General features: G+C 43.2%; 1 protein-coding gene and 1 pseudogene across 1 annotated transcript; both read left to right on the top strand.

Annotated features, from left to right (window-relative positions):
• Positions 1-1,424: 1,424 nt before the first annotated feature.
• On the top strand, positions 1,425-5,035 carry LOC130211071 (cytochrome P450 2J2-like; annotated as a pseudogene).
• Positions 5,036-8,124: 3,089 nt separating this feature from the next.
• On the top strand, positions 8,125-16,864 carry six5 (SIX homeobox 5). Its single transcript, XM_056441542.1, has 3 exons — positions 8,125-10,076; positions 11,672-13,143; positions 14,043-16,864. The coding sequence occupies exons 1-3, from the start codon at positions 9,292-9,294 to the stop codon at positions 14,699-14,701; spliced, it is 2,916 nt and encodes a 971-aa protein (XP_056297517.1). The 5' UTR covers positions 8,125-9,291; the 3' UTR covers positions 14,702-16,864.
• Positions 16,865-17,212: the final 348 nt, after the last annotated feature.

Genomic DNA, 17,212 nt, shown 5'->3' with positions numbered 1-17,212 from the left:
ATACTTCTTCTTGATGATTGGCAGATGTATGATAAATACAAGTGTATTGTCTTCCGACTAAACTACTTAATTTATTTGACAGATACACTTTTACCCTCTCAACTTCTTGAAACTTTTAGAGAGGTAAAATAATTAATGTCCTTTAAAAAAAAAAGTCTGAAGTCCAATATTTTTCTTCTTTAAAATAAATAAATAATAAATGTGTATCTGCCTTTTACAATAGCAGCACGGGATTGTGGGGGATCCCCAAAGCGACTCGGGATTCCTCAATAGGTAACGTCTCTATGAACGGGACTGTGGGCAATATCGTGTTAACTCATTCAGAAAGTAAATACAAGTTGAGCTGGCTTTATTTGTTTGCATAGTAATTGTCTTAGATTGTATTCGTCATGTTTTCATTAAGTTACGTATTAGTGTTATATGTGTTTCTTAGCCAGTCATGAATGTGTTCAGTACAGCTAACCTAGCTAACACGAACGTGATCCGTCTTTCTAGAACCGAGCATGCGCAGTTGCCCACAGGAGATGACAAACTATTCTGTGTCCCTTGTGTTTGAATACAGAATAAACTGACGTTACTACAAGCCTGCCCAGCTCCATGAGATGCATTGACCAGGAGACATATCACAGGGGTTACACTTTGACACACTCAAAACAAAGTACCTTTTTTCATGTAGGGCTGTAATGCAGCCACCGTTACTGACTACCACTTTGCCTGAAACCGTAACTTATTGTGCTGAAGTTGCTGTACTCAGATGAATTTTGGATCAGGCTGGTACGGTTCACCCCTCATGGCCAGGACACTGCTTCACTCACGTCATGACGTCACTGTCACTCAAACTGACTGTTCCCGAAAAAGAAAAGAAAACGTAGCCTTATCTGCACATAAATGTTTTAACGTACCGGTAATAATAATTCACTTGAAACAGGTAGACAATGTCTCCACTGTCAGCCATGGTAACACACCTCAACACAGACCTCACCTGAAGCCCTGATGGTCCAGCTGCTACTCAACCTGCACTACATCTGCACTGTTTTCTGAATGCATTTCAAAATAATGCCTGAATGAATACATGTAGACCGTATATGAGTAGTATATGTATTTATTTTGAAAGCAATTTAGAATACTTACATAATAGGTTGTAAGATCCGGTAGATACACCTCCTGCTGCAGGGTTTATCTATTTTTATCAGCTCTCCTTCAAAGGGTAAGGACCCCCGTTTACATTGACACCTCTGAACACAACTATTACCTAATAACCAGTGCAGTGTTGCCTAATTTTTGGGGTAGCAGTGTTTGAAACCCTTTACAAAACATTAGGAGGGCAGAGTCCTCTGCTCTGTTGCTAAGAGCCAATATTGAGTCTCTCCCTCTGGAGAGCAATAGGTGAGCTTACTGGCTCTGGGCAACACGGCAGTCTTTTATATGACAAGCAAGGACAGGCTTTATTTAGACAGGCTTGAGTCCTCGAGTGCAGAATGGATTCAATCTGTTCTGTATTTGGATCCTTAATTAACTGGGATGTCAAAAGTCTGCTGTTCTTCACTGTAGTTTTCATCCTCACTGCAGATTATATCAAGAACCGTCGGCCGGGAAGCTTCCCCCCGGGGCCCCGGGCCTTTCCTATCGTGGGCAATTTATTCACTCTGGATTACACCAAGACCCATGAGAGTATGACACAGGTAACAGATGTAAAGAAAATATAAAAGATCGAACGGGGACTGTTTGTGTTATCTGTCAAGTTAAGCATCATGCTCTCCCTCCTCTCACAATTCCACTCACAGTTAGCAGAGAGATACGGAGATGTGTACAGCCTTCGAATGGGCCAACTGTGGTTCGTGGTGTTGAACCGGTTTGAGGTTCTGAGGGAAGCTCTGGTGGATCAGGGAGACAGCCTGGCAGACCGACCAGACCTCCCACTGCTGCAGGAGATATCCCAGGGACTGGGTGAGCAGACCTCACACACACACATGACAGTAATACACAAATAGAGGTTTATTGTTCCTGCTAAGAATTTAAATGTTGTCAAATCTTCATGATATTTGGGATCAACATCTCCACCAATGTGATTGTTGTAGAATCGATTAGAACATTTCTCTTTGACATAAAAGTTCACACTTTTTTGTTTTTGCAATCACAAATAAAAAGACCAACACTTAATGTGTAAAAAAATAACATTCATTCATTTTCCAGATTTCTATATAGTATCCTTTTTCCACTATCAGGTGGACAAAAGGTAACATGTTTAAGGTATGAGATATATGCACGATAAAAACAAGTAGGCTAAATTCATCTAATACAAATGTAGCTTAGTTGGGCTTCGGAACCAGAGATGAGCCGGTTCAAGTCCTGAGTACGAGTTGCTCGGGGCGCTGTGAAAAAATACATTTACCAGAGGGGACAAATAATTCACTTTTTATTATTGTTACTATTATTATTACTATTTAATATTTCTGGAAAAGAATATCCCTTATATATTTCCTCAATTTTAAATAACATTTTGTCCACGATCAGGTGTACTTTTCAGAAATGGAAATCTATGGAAGCAGAAGAGGCGTTTTGCAATTTCAACCCTCAAACATTTTGGGTTTGGCAAGAAGTCACTTGAACCCAACATCTTGGAGGAATTTTCATATTGTGCAAAAGAGTTAAAGAGCCATAAAGGTAAGAAGTACATTCACAGCTACACATACACAATGATACACAATGACAAATACACACATTACTGAAATCTTTTGTTTAATTGTGGAGGTAAGGCCTTCGATTCACACCTCATCCTCAACAACGCGATCTCCAACATCATCTGCTCCGTGGTTTTTGGGCATCGCTTTGAATACGGTGATGAGAAGTTCAGGGAACTGATCTCGTGGTTTCGCAAATTAATTGAACTCGAAGCCTCCATCTGGGCACAGGTACGGCCATTTAAATCTTAACGCTGATTGATTGTAACATCGAATATTTCTCCGAAATACGGTTTCAATCTCTATTGTTCCGATCTGCTCTACTCGGCAGCTTTACAACGCCTTCCCTCTGCTGATGAGACGCTTGCCAGGGCCTCATCAGACAATCCATCACATCTGGGACAGTGTGAAGGACTTTGTAAGAGTAGAGGTCAAGAAGCACAAACAGAACTGGGATCCCTCCGACAATAGAGACTATATGGACTGCTACCTGAGTGAGATGGTAATCAGCACAAGACGCCATATCTGTTTGTTTTATTTCTACATCACAACGATCAGCTGTTAAAGAAAAGCCAAGGCCACTCCAACAACATAAACTCCTTTGAATCTAATAAAGCAAAGCCGTTACAATATTTTCAAAGGACAAGTTCCAGCATAGATTCAAATATATTTTTTTTAATTAATAGGTCCACATTGTTTTGGGGGGGGAAATTCCAGCACAGTAGACCTAGTCATCGGTGATTATAACCCCGACTGCGTTAGCTGTGACATGCAGTACATTATTATTATTTTTTAATACATTTCAATACATGTGTTTGTATTTATTCTCAGAGTAAGGGGCAGGCTGACGAATCCTTTGATGAGGAAAACCTGGTTGTGTGTGTCTTGGATCTGTTCTTGGCTGGATCTGAGACCATATCCACCACCCTGCGCTGGGCCTTCCTCTACATGGTAAAGCACCCCGAGATCCAGGGTAAGAGCCCCGACCGGATCCGTGAATCCTTCGTTATCATTCAATAATGTGCGAATGTGCGATATTTAAACACACTTGGCATCAGTGACAATTAGGTGCACAATGTGACTGCTCTGATTCCCAAGGTTACAATTAGTGCACAATTTGAGAACTTCTCATTTATGACTAATTCTGTGCAACAAACCTCTTCCTGTAAAACAAACCATTCTGTTCATTAATGTGGAAGTTCTGCGTCTGTCACCCCGTTTCGCAGCAAAGGTCCAGGCGGAGATAGGCAGTGATTGGAACGTCCAGACAGCCGTCCATGGAAGATCGCGCCGACCTGCCCTCCACGGAGGCAGTCATACACGAGATCCAGAGGATGGCCAACATCGGTCCTCTCAGCCTGCCTCATGCTACCACCCGGGAAATCCATCTGGGAGGCTACACGATCCCTAAGGTCAGTTGTCATCATGCAATGGATATGTATTCTACACAACCGTGTTGCATCTTTCTGAGTTGTCTTTACAACTCCCATCGCCAGGGAGTGACAGTAATCCCCAATCTGAACTCGGTACTGTTCGACAAGAATGAGTGTGAGACGCCCGACACCTTTAACCCCGGACACTTCCTGAACCAGGAGGGCAAGTTTGTGAAGCGAGCTGCGTTCCTCCCGTTCTCTGCTGGTGAGGAGCAACACGTTCACTTGTCTTCTTGGTGTCTTCACTTGTATATAGTGGAGTTTGTCCCAGCATGCATTGGGACCCTACGGTGATCCTCACATAGTGGGGGGGGGGGGGGTCAGCCCTCTCACGATCAAGCAGAGGACACAGGCCAGAGGCCAGGGATCATAACCACTTCCTTCTTGTGGTACATGTCGGTCTCTGACCGTTTCATTTCTAATGGAAGGAACCGGACGTGTTCAAGCCAGGCTGATAAATGTTGTTGGGGGGTTTGAAGAGATGGTAATCTTTTTTTTCTCACGTAAAGTAATTTTGAGTCACGGTTACCAGAACAGCTAATGTAAAAAAAAAAAAAAAGAAGCCTTATGAGAATGACTGCTACTGTTGCCTGATAGTAGTTTCATCCCTGGGCCCGAAACAGAGTCTCCAGTTTGTTTCAGTTTGGTTTTCCTGTCTCAGGTAAGCGGGTGTGTCTCGGGGAGAATCTGGCCAGGATGGAGCTCTTCCTCTTCTTCACCTCTTTAATGCAGCACTTCATCATCTCCATGCCTGCTGGGGCGAAGCCTGTGATGGACTATTGCTTTGGCATCACTCTGGCACCACTTCCATATGAAGTCTGCCTCACCTCCCGCTAAGAGCAGCTCTAAAATAAAAACAAAACTGATATTTGGCTTTAAAATAAATCGGTTTTAAGGCTAGATTAGTAGAGCCTGGCTCAATTGTTTAATATTGTTGTAAATCACTTTTTATTTACAAATGTGACAGACATTTTTTTTCTTTCTGTTTCTGTCTGTCTGAAATGTGTGATATAAGTAAACAAAATAAGATGTGAACTGGACCAAGAGGATATGAATTATGAATAATATAGAAACCCAGATGCATTTAAGGCAACTGCAGTCTAATGTAAACCAAATGTATAAATCACATACACAAACACACACACACACACACACACACAAAATAAACTGGATATCTTAAATTGTTAGTTTCGGAGGTACAAGTATTTCACAAGTGACAAAGTCCGTTCCAGGAAACAGCCAATCACAGTGCAGCCCTGAACCCCGCCGGTCACCGCGGAGCGGTGCACACAGCTGCAGTCTCGCGATGGATCGACTGAGCGCGGTGTCCTCCGCGTGGCTGTGGCTGGACGGCCGCAGCCTGCTCCTCTTCGCTCTGGTCCTGCTGCTGACCGCAGAGTATCTGAGGGCCCGCCGGCCCCGCAGCTTCCCCCCGGGGCCCCGGGCTTTTCCTCTCGTGGGCAACATGTTCTCCCTGGACCCCGGCAACGTCCATGGAGACATGACGGAGGTAGGACTGAGGGTGCCCATGTGACGTCAGATGGAGGGAAATGCATTACTTTATAAACTAAAACAATAATATAAACTAAAACAATAATGCTCTTGAAAATAGTTTGACACTCAACATGATCATAATATATTAAACTAAATAGGAGCATTTTAAAACGTTAAAATGATCTCCACCGTGACCAACTATAAGAGTAAAATGATATTGACTAATAATGCACCAGTAATAATTCTGTAATATATTTCTGCGTCATGAATACTTCTTTAGACACATTGTGTATATCTTTTCCAATAAAACCTTTACATAAGTAAGATCCCAGGATAAAGCAGGACTTTTACTTGTAAAATACTATTTATATCACCGTATTACTGTTTTTAAGAATCTAAAAATGTGGGCATTAATCTCAAGAAACAGTCAGAATAAAATAAGTGGGTTGGATACAATTTAATGAGTATTAACCTGTAAAAATGGGTTAATACTATAATAACTATAACGTGTATGATATATACTTATTTCTTGGAAAAAACACTAATATTTACCCTGATACTCGCTTAGTAGCGTTTTTCACAATAAACGAGTTTTCTCTAAAACTAGAAATTAAGCAACAGATGTGTTTTATTATGAAATTGTTTGTGTCATTTCCCGCAGCCACATTTATAAAGCTTTATACCACCATCATCTGTTGAGAAGTAGTACTACACCATCACAATTAATTAACAAAACCCCACTGTACTTTAATGGTTTATGGCAGGAGTCCCCAACCCCCGGGCCGCGGCCCGGTACCGATAAAGTCGCTGCTGTTGGACTGCTGGGAATGCCTATTATTTGCAAGTGATCGATTTGGTGTTTGGAGCCACACTGGCTTTGCAAACTTGAGTTGTCTAACCAAGGCAGCAACGAGACACCAAAGTACGGCTCGGAGTCGGCGCACTTACAAGCATCGGTGCTTTTGAAAACTTTTGTGGACACCCGAGCGGATCTACAGATCAACGAACAAGCGCGCAGGGCAGCGGAGCTGCACAATGAAAAGGTGAAGAAAAATAGGGAAATATTGAAAAGACTCATTAATTGTGTCATGTGTTTGGGTAAACAGGAACTTTCATCTTCATCATCACGGTGAAACTGCTTTGGGTGACAATGCGCTGTTTAGTGAACACACTGTAAACAAAAGTTGGACTTAAAGCTCAAAGTTTGTGGACCAGAAATGGATAGAAGAAGAATATTAATATAACTCTGTTGCACTCGAGTAGGTTCTTGCCTATTAGTTGAACTGTACTGTATTGTACTCTTCCCCTGCAATTCTCTGAATAAAAATGTCAATTTCAAGGTGACGCAACGCCTGGTTATCCTGCGTCTCTGTCTAACTGTATCGTGTCTAGAGCCATGGCATCATAATGATAGTAATAAGAGGTGGATTAATTCTGGTGGGACTGTGTAGGACCTCACTGAAGGCCCAGGCCCCAGGCCCACGGCACGCCACTGCGTTTACATGAAGCAAGTGCAAGTCCCTCTGGCCTCAGCGTCATGCGCAGTACATCAGTTTCTGCCAGGCACTGCTCTGGGACGATCGGCCCCGCCCCCAGACACGAAAAGCACCAATCACATCGGGGAACAATGAAGACAACCAATAGGGTTGCGATACAAAGAGGAACGCCCACTCACCGGTGACACGACCGAAAAACAATCTTACAAAAGTGAATGTGATAATTTAAACATCCACATCGTGGCGCTATCTAGCAACAACAGAACAAAGCTTATTTTTATATTGACCATTGTCAACATAACAAATGAAAACAAGTCATTTAGCCAATTGTTTGTAAGTCAGAAAAGGAGTACTGTACTGTGTGTTCGACCGACAAGGTGTGACATAATAAGCAACTTCATCTCATGCTCAATAATGACCAGCAAAAAGAAGAAGGTTTAGATCCATTATAATCTTGGCTTCTGTAGAATAGCTGATTTTGCACACGCCATTACATGCCCAGAAATACAGTATTCTGAGTATAATGTATTGGAAATTACATTGCTGCATCTGTTGTGATGTATAATCAGTTTAACCTGTCCTTTGTAAATGCTCCATTTATAAATTCCCAAACAAATGACTCATCGCCATTTGATTTTATGTGCAGAAAAGAGGAGATTGATGAACGTTGAGAGCTTGAACCAAACACTTGACTGGGAGGAGCATGGGGAGCTGAGACAAGCCCACAGTCCCTCAGCAAAGATTTACATTCCTAAGGTTGTTGATGGAGGGAAACCTGCCTCATGACTTACCTGCAGGTCATGCTCACATATTTGTGGTCTGTATATAATTTAGAACATGCAGAATCTAATCTAATTATGTGTCTGACACACAGTTGCATATTAATGTCTGTGCTTCAGGGTAGGGCCTGTGCATATATAGCTTTCATGTTTGTATAATAATAACAAATAGCTAAAATTTGGGTAAGTCATTTATTTCCTGAATTTACCTACAATTATTAACCTGACAAATGGAGAGTATCACAGTGTTGGTTTCATTCAGTGCAGAGAGTCGTTGCCACTCGCATTTGACACACTAAATTGGGTGAAATGGACGTTCCAGGATGCGCTCTCCTTTTAATAAGCATAATGTGCATCTGTTTAAAAATCCAATTACAAAGCACATCACAAATTTAAATCCTCTATGTTAAGACTTACGTGTGTGTGTGTGTGTGTGTGTTTTTTATTTACATTATTTGCTTTAGGAAACCACATCAAACCCTGGAATCCGGTTGGAAAACTGGGAGGACATAATCAAACTTACCTGTATAACCACCGAGACACCACACTGTCTTATACCTGATGGTGAAATGGGATACATTCCTTACACTGTTTGATGTGAATCTCCTGAAAATGCTCACATTGTTCAAAGGGTGTGCTAGTGCATGATATGAAATTTGGAAAACTCTAAACGATAGATCAATTAATCAAATAAATAGTCAGCAGAATAATTGATGATAAACATAACATAGCACAAGTAGGTAAAACATGACAACAAAAATTCACATTACATTGCAAGTCAAATGGAAGTATTATGTCAAACAGCTAAAGAAAATAGAGCAGACAGGACAACATGCATTTGATCAACTTCACAATTAAATGCTGAATACACATTAATGCATCGGTAATCAATAATATACCAATCTAAAAGAGTCATTCCACCTCATTGGTACTTTTACTTGGGGCTGCACTTAAAAAAATGTCATTATCAAATAATCAGCCAACTATTTTCTCAACTTGTCAAATAATGTGACTGAGTAAAATAATTGGTTTTCAAAGTAGTTCTCAACAGACTAATCGGCTGAGCTCTGTAGATGTTGACTTGTGTAGTTCCACCTCAGTAAAATCATGTATTATGCAAGACGTTAACTTGTAGAGAAAGAGGGAGATATTTCTATACCATCATCCACATCAGTTAGATGTTTGTGAAATGTAATTATTGTCATCAAACACGTGTTACACTCATGTAATAAGCTTAATAACAAACACATTGGTAGTGCTGGAGACAGCAAATAATATTTAGTAAGGACATATAATATGATCTGGATAACCTTCTGTCATCCAGGTTTGGTTAAGTAACTTTGAAACAAAGACACGACGTTATAGGGCAGAAAGGGGGCGTGGCCGCTGGAAGCTTGAAGGCACATTCATGGTTTGGTCGACTGGCGGAGAATGGGAGAGAGGGAGGGAGGGAGAGGGGGAGAGAGAGAGGAGGAACTGCGGGTGGAAAAAAAAAGTTAAAGTAAAAATGGCTTCCTTGTCTTTGGAGTCTACAGAACAATCTGAGAACAGCCCAGAGGAGCCGACGGCAACGGAGTCCAAAGAAGAGGAAGATCCGGTGCAAATTTCGGAACAATTACTCCAAAGTTTCCAAAAGTCGGCGTTGAGTTTTTCCACCGACCAAATCTCATGTCTCTGCGAGGCCCTTCTGCAGGCGGGCAATGTGGATCGCCTGTGGAGATTTATATCCACCATACCTCCTTCGTCCGAGCTGCTACGTGGCAACGAGACCATGCTGAAGGCCCAGGCACTGGTGGCTTTCCACCGGGACGAATTCAAGGAGCTGTACGCCCTCCTGGAGAGCTACGACTTCCACCCGTCTAACCATGGGTTCCTGCAGGACCTGTACCTGAAAGCCCGCTACAAGGAGGCGGAGAGGACTCGGGGCCGCAGCCTGGGCGCAGTGGACAAGTACCGGCTCAGGAAGAAGTTCCCCCTGCCCAAAACCATCTGGGACGGAGAGGAGACCGTGTACTGCTTCAAGGAGCGATCCCGGAATGCTCTGAAAGAGTGCTACAAGAGCAACCGGTACCCGACTCCGGACGAGAAGAAAAACCTGGCCAAAGTCACCGGGCTGTCGCTCACGCAGGTCAGCAACTGGTTCAAGAACCGCAGGCAGAGGGACAGGACCCCGTCCGGGACGCACAGCAAAAGGCAAGCCCAGCTACACCGGGAGCACGTTCCTCGCATGTCTCTAGTGTGTGGGTCGAGTTGGGGGGAAATCAAAAGTCCGATTGCGCGGACATGTGTCTCCAACGAGCCTGTGCGTATTGTGTCGGCTCGTTAGTCTGTGTTGTGTTTGATGACGTTTACAACCAGTCAGGCAGAACAGGCAGTGACACCTTCACGGTAAACACAGAGCTGCAGGCCCGCACCGTGCAGCACGGAGACAGCATGCACACACTAAACTCCTCTCAGGACAACATCACACATAACACAATGCATGACATGAGAAGATGGACTGGGGAGCTGTCCTTTGACAGCTAAAGCCACTCGGGTCTGAAGGGAGCGTGTTGCTTTGTTATGAAATGTGAGATCCAGGCGCCCACCACCACCACCACCACCACCGCGGCTCAAGTTTCCTGAAACCCTGCACCGCTGTCTCGGGCCTGCAGGGCGGCCGAGGTCAGAGGCAACCACTGAGGGTTGGAAACAAGAGAGGGAGCTGCCTCACAAAGGCTGAACTCTTACAGTTCTACACTGACTATTTAACCAAGTGTGTGTGTGTGGGCTTGTGAGGAGATGAGAGAGATGCAGCAAATGTATCTTATCTGAGGGGTTATGGTGGTCTGTCAGACTAACAATCAGTATGGTTGACCACATTGTGGACACATTAACCAGGCAGACACCATCAGAGAGTTGCTCTGATCCAGCTTCGTCTTCCTGTCGGTTTGTACTCAGGCACGTCTAAATGTGGTAGGCTTTGTAGATAGGATAGTAAAGATGACCATAATAATAATTTAATGGTTGTTGTTTTCACCAGTTTACGACAATTAACCACTGTAAAATAATCTACTATTAAATGAACACACACACTAGACAACCGTTATCTTTGATTTGAATCCAAACATCTGCAAAACATTTTGTATTTCTTGTGTACTCTCCCCAGATGTTACGTTTCGAAGATATTTAGAAAGTTTCACAAGTCTTTTAATTGACGATTCAGAACAAATGTTATAATGAAAATGTTATTGACATCATTATTTAAATACCTTGATAGATAGCATTTATTTAGTCAGTTAATTTTCCGGAGGCGTTACGGTTGGGCTAAACCACAATCTCGAGACTTTTAAAACTCTGTGACTGTGAATGAAAAACATTCTCAGGCCAAGTCCAACTTGGTGTTGGACAACCAGATGCCATCATGTAAGATGCAGTCTGAGAAACACTTTGCATGGTTGAAATCTTTCCTTTTCAGTCTAATGGAGTTTGGGAGCTATACTACAGTGCATATATAATATATATATATATTAATATGTATATATGTATATATATTATATATGTATGTATATATATATATATATATTAATATGTATATGTATGTATATATATTATATATATGTGTATATATATATATATATATTTGTATAATATATCAAGACTTTGCAAAACACAGATCACAAGAGAATCACAAAGAGAATAAAATCTCATGTGAATGTTCATACGTGTTCTCGTTGAGCCATGTGCCAAACCCTCTAAAGTCACACGCACTTTTCTTTTATCTGACCCCTTTGTTTCTCCTCCCTTAGTGAGTCTGATGGGAACCACAGCACCGAGGACGAGGCGAGCGCCATGGACGACGCCCCTGATAAACCGGACGAGGCTGCTGGCTCCACAGCTTCCATCATCTCTCTCTCTGCCGTCCCCTGTGGCTCGGGAGGCCAGCTCATCTTCAACAGCTCCGGCGGCTTCCTCACAGCGCCTCAGTCGTTACTAGTCAACGGGAATTCCCTGCTCTCCAGTACCGGTGCCAGTGTCATAATCAACGGGCTCAGCTTGAGCGATTGCCAGACAGTCACACTGAGTCCTGTTGCGAACAACTCTCCGTTGATACTGAACGGGGCTCAGGTAATAACCAAACCCAGTGTCGGTGTGCAGCAGGCCGTTTCTATGGCCCAACTCGAGCTTTCGGCCTTGGAGGCCAAGCAGAGAAGTCTTCCAGCGGTTGCTCTCAGCACAAACACCACATCGGTCTCAAACCCTCCCTCCATCATCTCACTTCCTCTGCAAACCAGAACTGACAGTGGCAATGCGATGGATTTCATCAGTGTCCCTGAATCAGAGGGCAGCTGCCAGACAGTATCTTCATCTTCATCTTTATCCCCTTCCTCACCAACTCTGTCCTCCCCGACCAGGCTCCCCTCGCTCGTGTTAACACAAAACCCCCAACACCAGGAGTCTCTCTCCATCCCGGTCTCCATGTCATCTACCGGCATGTTAATCTCCAGTTCTGCTCTTCCTCTCTCCGGTCAACACGGGGAGTACGTTGTCTTTGCCACTGCTGGCTCTCACTTAAACCCTTCCAGCTCTGTCGTTTCCTCCCCTCAGGTCTTCTCTCTGCCCCAGGTTGTGCCTTCCATCCAGGGTATACCAGTCTCCCAGCTGGTCCAGCACTCTTCCGGAGCCCAAGTGTCCCAATGCCCTCAGTTGGTCCCAGTCTCCTCCCTCACCTCGCCAGCTCCTCAGTTCCAAAACCAGACGGTGAACACGAGCACCAGACAGGATGCGTCCACCACTTTGCCTGAAGGTGCTACAACCATCGTCTCTATCTCACAGCTCAACAACAACAACAACAACAACCAGCTCCCACAGCGGACGATACAGCAGCTGGGGGGCCTAATCACAAAATCCACACCCGGAAACATCCAGGTCCCACAGGTTATTTCCTTCTCCTCCCCGACACAGGTAGTCCCGGTCCCCCAGACCAAAGGCCCCACACCAGCCCAGCTAGTCCCTCTCTCCATGCCTCAGCTGGTCCCGGTCTCCCCCATCCAAACCTCTTCCACGATGTCTTTCCCCCAGGTGGTACCTGCCACTTCTTCTCTCTCCATCCCCTCTGCTGGAGTGCCCTTACAGATCCTGACCTCGGCTCCTCCAGGGGTCACACAGGGTCCTCTCAGAATAAACCAGTTGAGGCCCATTCAGAGTGTGGGTCCCCCAACCGCTCCTGGTGTGCAGCTCCTCAACTCTGGGATCATTCAGCTGCCTTCTGCTCCTCCAGGTACAATTCCTTCATGAGATATGTGTGTATTAATGTTGAAAGCAGAGCTGAAACAATTAGTCCACTGACAGGAAACTACTCGGCAACTGATTTGAGAATTGATTACGTCGTTTTATAAATTTTCAAGCAATATTAGGAAATTCACTGCTTCTAGTCTTTCAAAAGTGAGGATTTTCTTAATCATATGTGATAATAAACTCAATATCTTTGGGATTTGGACATTTAAAGTAGTCAAAAACGTGGACTCCATTAGTGGATTAGCTGATGCAGAGTCCCTTGATACAAGAAATTGCTAAATTATGAATAGTTATAGAAATAGTCCACAGTGGGATAATCTACTCTAGGACTGGGACTAACAATAGTTTTTATTATTTATTATGCTGGTGATACTTTTCTCAATAACACTATTTTTGGTTGATGCAATGTCTTAAAAGGAAACAAAATGCCCTTCACAGTCTGTATGGCCGTGGTTTCCATATTTTTAGTTTCAGTCAATACCGACACAATACTACACATACACACACATTCAGAAAACCCTCACAACTTTGCTCAAGAAATATAAGAAAAAAATATATTCATGTCAAAATAGTTGCCAATAAATTATCCTGCAATGAGTTACGTAACTTATTTTTTGAGCTGTAAAATATGCTTATTAGTACACTAGTGAAAAAAGCTCTCACACTAAACAATAGAGCATCTGTAACTAATGTTAAAGGAACACATTATTGTAATACACACAACATTCATAAAAAACCCACAAATAAATAAAATACAGAGACAGAATATTAATAATAATCTTAAAACAGATGTTATAATAAGCCCTGGTCTGCTGCGCCTCCTGTTTGTATGTTGCTCCTCTGTCTTGATTGCTGTTTATGTTTCCTTCATCACCACGGCAGGTAACCTCCTCCTGGGTGGAAGCCCCTACCTGAGCGTCCAGCAAGGCAAGCTAATTCTGACCATCCCAGGAGGCATTCAACTCACCAGTTTGCCCCTGAAACCAGTCGCTGAGGCGTCTCCCTTCTCTGCGAATGGCCTGAGTCACCTTCTCGCCTCCTCCACCCCTCCCGTAGTGTCGACCGCCCAGTGCCCGACCCCGGGTGGCCTCGCATCATCTCCACTACATTTCATCAACTCGTCTCTGCTGTACGGGGCTCCAGAGACGGGGACCTCCGTCCTCCCCTCCCCTCATGTGCTGGACCAGTCGGTCACCCCTACAGGGCCAAACACTCTCACTCCAGAAAGTCTGCTCACCCTCAGTCCCATGTACAGTGGGGTCACCTCCAACATCCACTTGGCCCAGCCAGCCTGGAGCCCCGTGCCCCTCTCCACTTCAGCGAGTCTAACTCTGTTTGATATCCGCGGCAAGGGGGACCTAACTGTGGACCCGGCTTTGCTGGGCCTACCTGGAGGAGAGTCGCTGCTTCTGGGAAGCCCGTCGCCGGAGCACGACGTGGACGTCAACTCTGCAATGGGGGATCCAGAGGAGATGGACGGGGACTCCAAGATTCTTACGCAGCTCCAGTCTGTCCCCGTGGACGACGACCTCGGCTTGTAGTCCGTTTACCTTGCTGGATCGGCAACCCAGTGTCTCTCAAAACAAAAACAATGACGCATACAGCAGGTCGCAGACTCTGCTGTGTGACCGCTTTCGTTCCACAATGTCAAACCTCGAAGAGCCCAAAGTTTTTTTTTTACAATATGTTCAGGTTCCGACATGTACAACCATGACGCTCACTCAGTCGGGCCCGGTACCATCACGGTCTCAGCTGGCACTTTTGAGATAAATCCTCTGCAGTTCTATTTCACATGTAGGGTTATATCGGCTGTTCTCGTGCGTTTCAGAGTTGTTGTTTTCTTTGACTAAAATCTGTACGTGCCTTATGTGTTTTATCAGATGTTTGAAAGTTTCCACCGGGAACAGAAAAGACGATTATATGCAAGGTGTTACGGCTTGGCCTCCTCGCTCTTCTTCGCAGTTTTGTGGACTAGAGACCAAGTTCGGTTGTACTTGGAAAAGATGGCTGGTTTTAATTTCTGGCAGTAGAAGAAGTTCTTTGTGGATCGACCACAGTAACGATACAGCGGGCATGAATCTAGAAATAGTTGAGCATGGCCTGTCTGTCCAGAGCTCAGAGATTCAGGACTCCAGGAATATAGTGAAGATTATATTCTTCACAAACAGAACTTTGTTTAGTTGGTTGAGTTTTATGAGAAACCATTATTGCGTCATAGCTTTGAGGACTATACAGCAGTATTTTTATTACGACAGGTTACTGAAGTCTGGGCTGAAACAGGCTGCCAAACTGATTTTATCAGTAAACTGTCAAATGACTTTCTCCAGTTTTTTAAGTGGAAATGCTGCACTCCATTAGTGAAAACACAACACAGGAAATAAAAGGGTTTATATTCTATGCAATGCATGTTTAGTTCTTTATAGGACACTTTGAGTTGAGAAGCCAGTACTCTTGGGAGACGAGAAAAAACTTTTAATAGAAGAACTTTTAAATGAAGCATGATACTAAAGCGTTTGCTGTGATCCCACTTGGTGATATTTTGTTTGTAAATGCATCCAGTTTGTTGGTATTGATAAGTGCCTTATGTTAAAGCTTACAGGTTTGATGTTTTTGAAAAATGTTTTGACTTTCTACACAGTTACAATTGCTAGACACACGACAACATTTTGGGATTCACAGTGTGGACTTTTTTTTGTTGAATACCCACATTTGTTTGTCTGTTTGATTGCAAGTGAAACATAATGTGACCGTTCAGGTTGCATCGTCATCGCCCAATCTCCTCTATTTGTATATTTTGCACCTTTCATTCACACAATATTTACTGAACTTCTGTGTTATGACAGTGGTTGTAATTCATTCTGAAATACATTGTATATCCTTCATAATCCTGATGCTGAATTCCTGATGAATATGTTGTAAATTGATGGAACAGCTCCCTCAATGAACACCTGAATATGCCCATCGTTTAAGACCTTTGGCTAATCATGGTACACAAAAATACACTTCAGTGTTGCATCTAGTTACAATAATAGCCTTTTTGCTTTTTATTAGAATGTTTGTTCTTTGTCTTTTTTGTACATTTAATCTATTTAAAGCATGTATCAATCAGTAAAAAAGTGAGTCCTTGTGAAAAAATGCAGATAGGAAATGATATTCATTTTGACTTGGAAGGTCACATTGTTGTCAAACTGAGGTTTTGCGATCTTAGACTATGTTTAAAAGTCATTTTGATGGTAATTTACAAATACAGTAGATCACCCCCTGTTAATAAATGTCAAGGCCATCTGTTCCCAGTGGCCTTTGAGTAGTTAATTAAATGGCTTTTACAAATCAGTTTTAGTCTGAATTTTACTGACATTTAAATAAGTAGTTAGGGGCAAAGGGAAATGTGTCCTATATGGTAGCCTGTATTTGTTTATATGAGCCATGTCTTACCAAAGTATGATGCCATGAAAGCCTCCATGGGCGTATGCACATTTGTACCCGTTTGTTTGTAGCCAGGGACACATTGTTGTTCTCTCCTACCAACAGACACATATGACTCCACATTTTACCAAAGATAATGTATTTGTATTAACTTTTTGATATTTGTGAAAGGGAATGTTTTGTGTCTGTCATACAAGGTTTTCTCATTTTTGTATTCAAATGCATTCTATTTTTTATATTTCATAATATTGCAATAAACTACATTTACAGAAAAGGTTTGACTGTTTGAAGCGGTGAATTATTGTTTGTGCGAGAACTATTTGTCCAAGGATTAATATGCTTCCAATTTGACAAGAAAATTTTATTCAAATGTGTTTTCTTTCTGCATTGCAAAACCACCATACTCTCTCTGTGAGTGGATGGCAGCACCAAAGCAAATCCACAACGTGTGTGAGTGTGTGTTTGAACAAGGGAAGGAGTCCTGTATGGTGTGTTGTTGTAACACTCAAGGTCTCGGGTTACCTGTGATTCAATTCTGCAGGGGCATGATGATAAACGCACATGCACGTTCACTTGTTCATCCACAGACGAGCCACAATGCTCCACGGAGGCTCCGGCTCTCTCCT

This window comes from Pseudoliparis swirei, chromosome 20 (genome assembly GCF_029220125.1).
Source record: "Pseudoliparis swirei isolate HS2019 ecotype Mariana Trench chromosome 20, NWPU_hadal_v1, whole genome shotgun sequence".
NCBI lineage: Eukaryota > Metazoa > Chordata > Actinopteri > Perciformes > Liparidae > Pseudoliparis > Pseudoliparis swirei.
This window is presented reverse-complemented; position numbering and strand designations above follow the sequence as displayed.

Bases quoted from the DNA above. Each gene is read 5' to 3' on its own strand.
- six5 (XM_056441542.1), top strand. From the start codon at position 9,292: ATGGTTTGGTCGACTGGCGGAGAATGGGAGAGAGGGAGGGAGGGAGAG. The intron at 10,077-11,671 runs GCAAGCCCAGCT...CTCCTCCCTTAG, and splicing joins TCCGGGACGCACAGCAAAAG to TGAGTCTGATGGGAACCACA. The intron at 13,144-14,042 runs GTACAATTCCTT...TCACCACGGCAG, and splicing joins GCTGCCTTCTGCTCCTCCAG to GTAACCTCCTCCTGGGTGGA.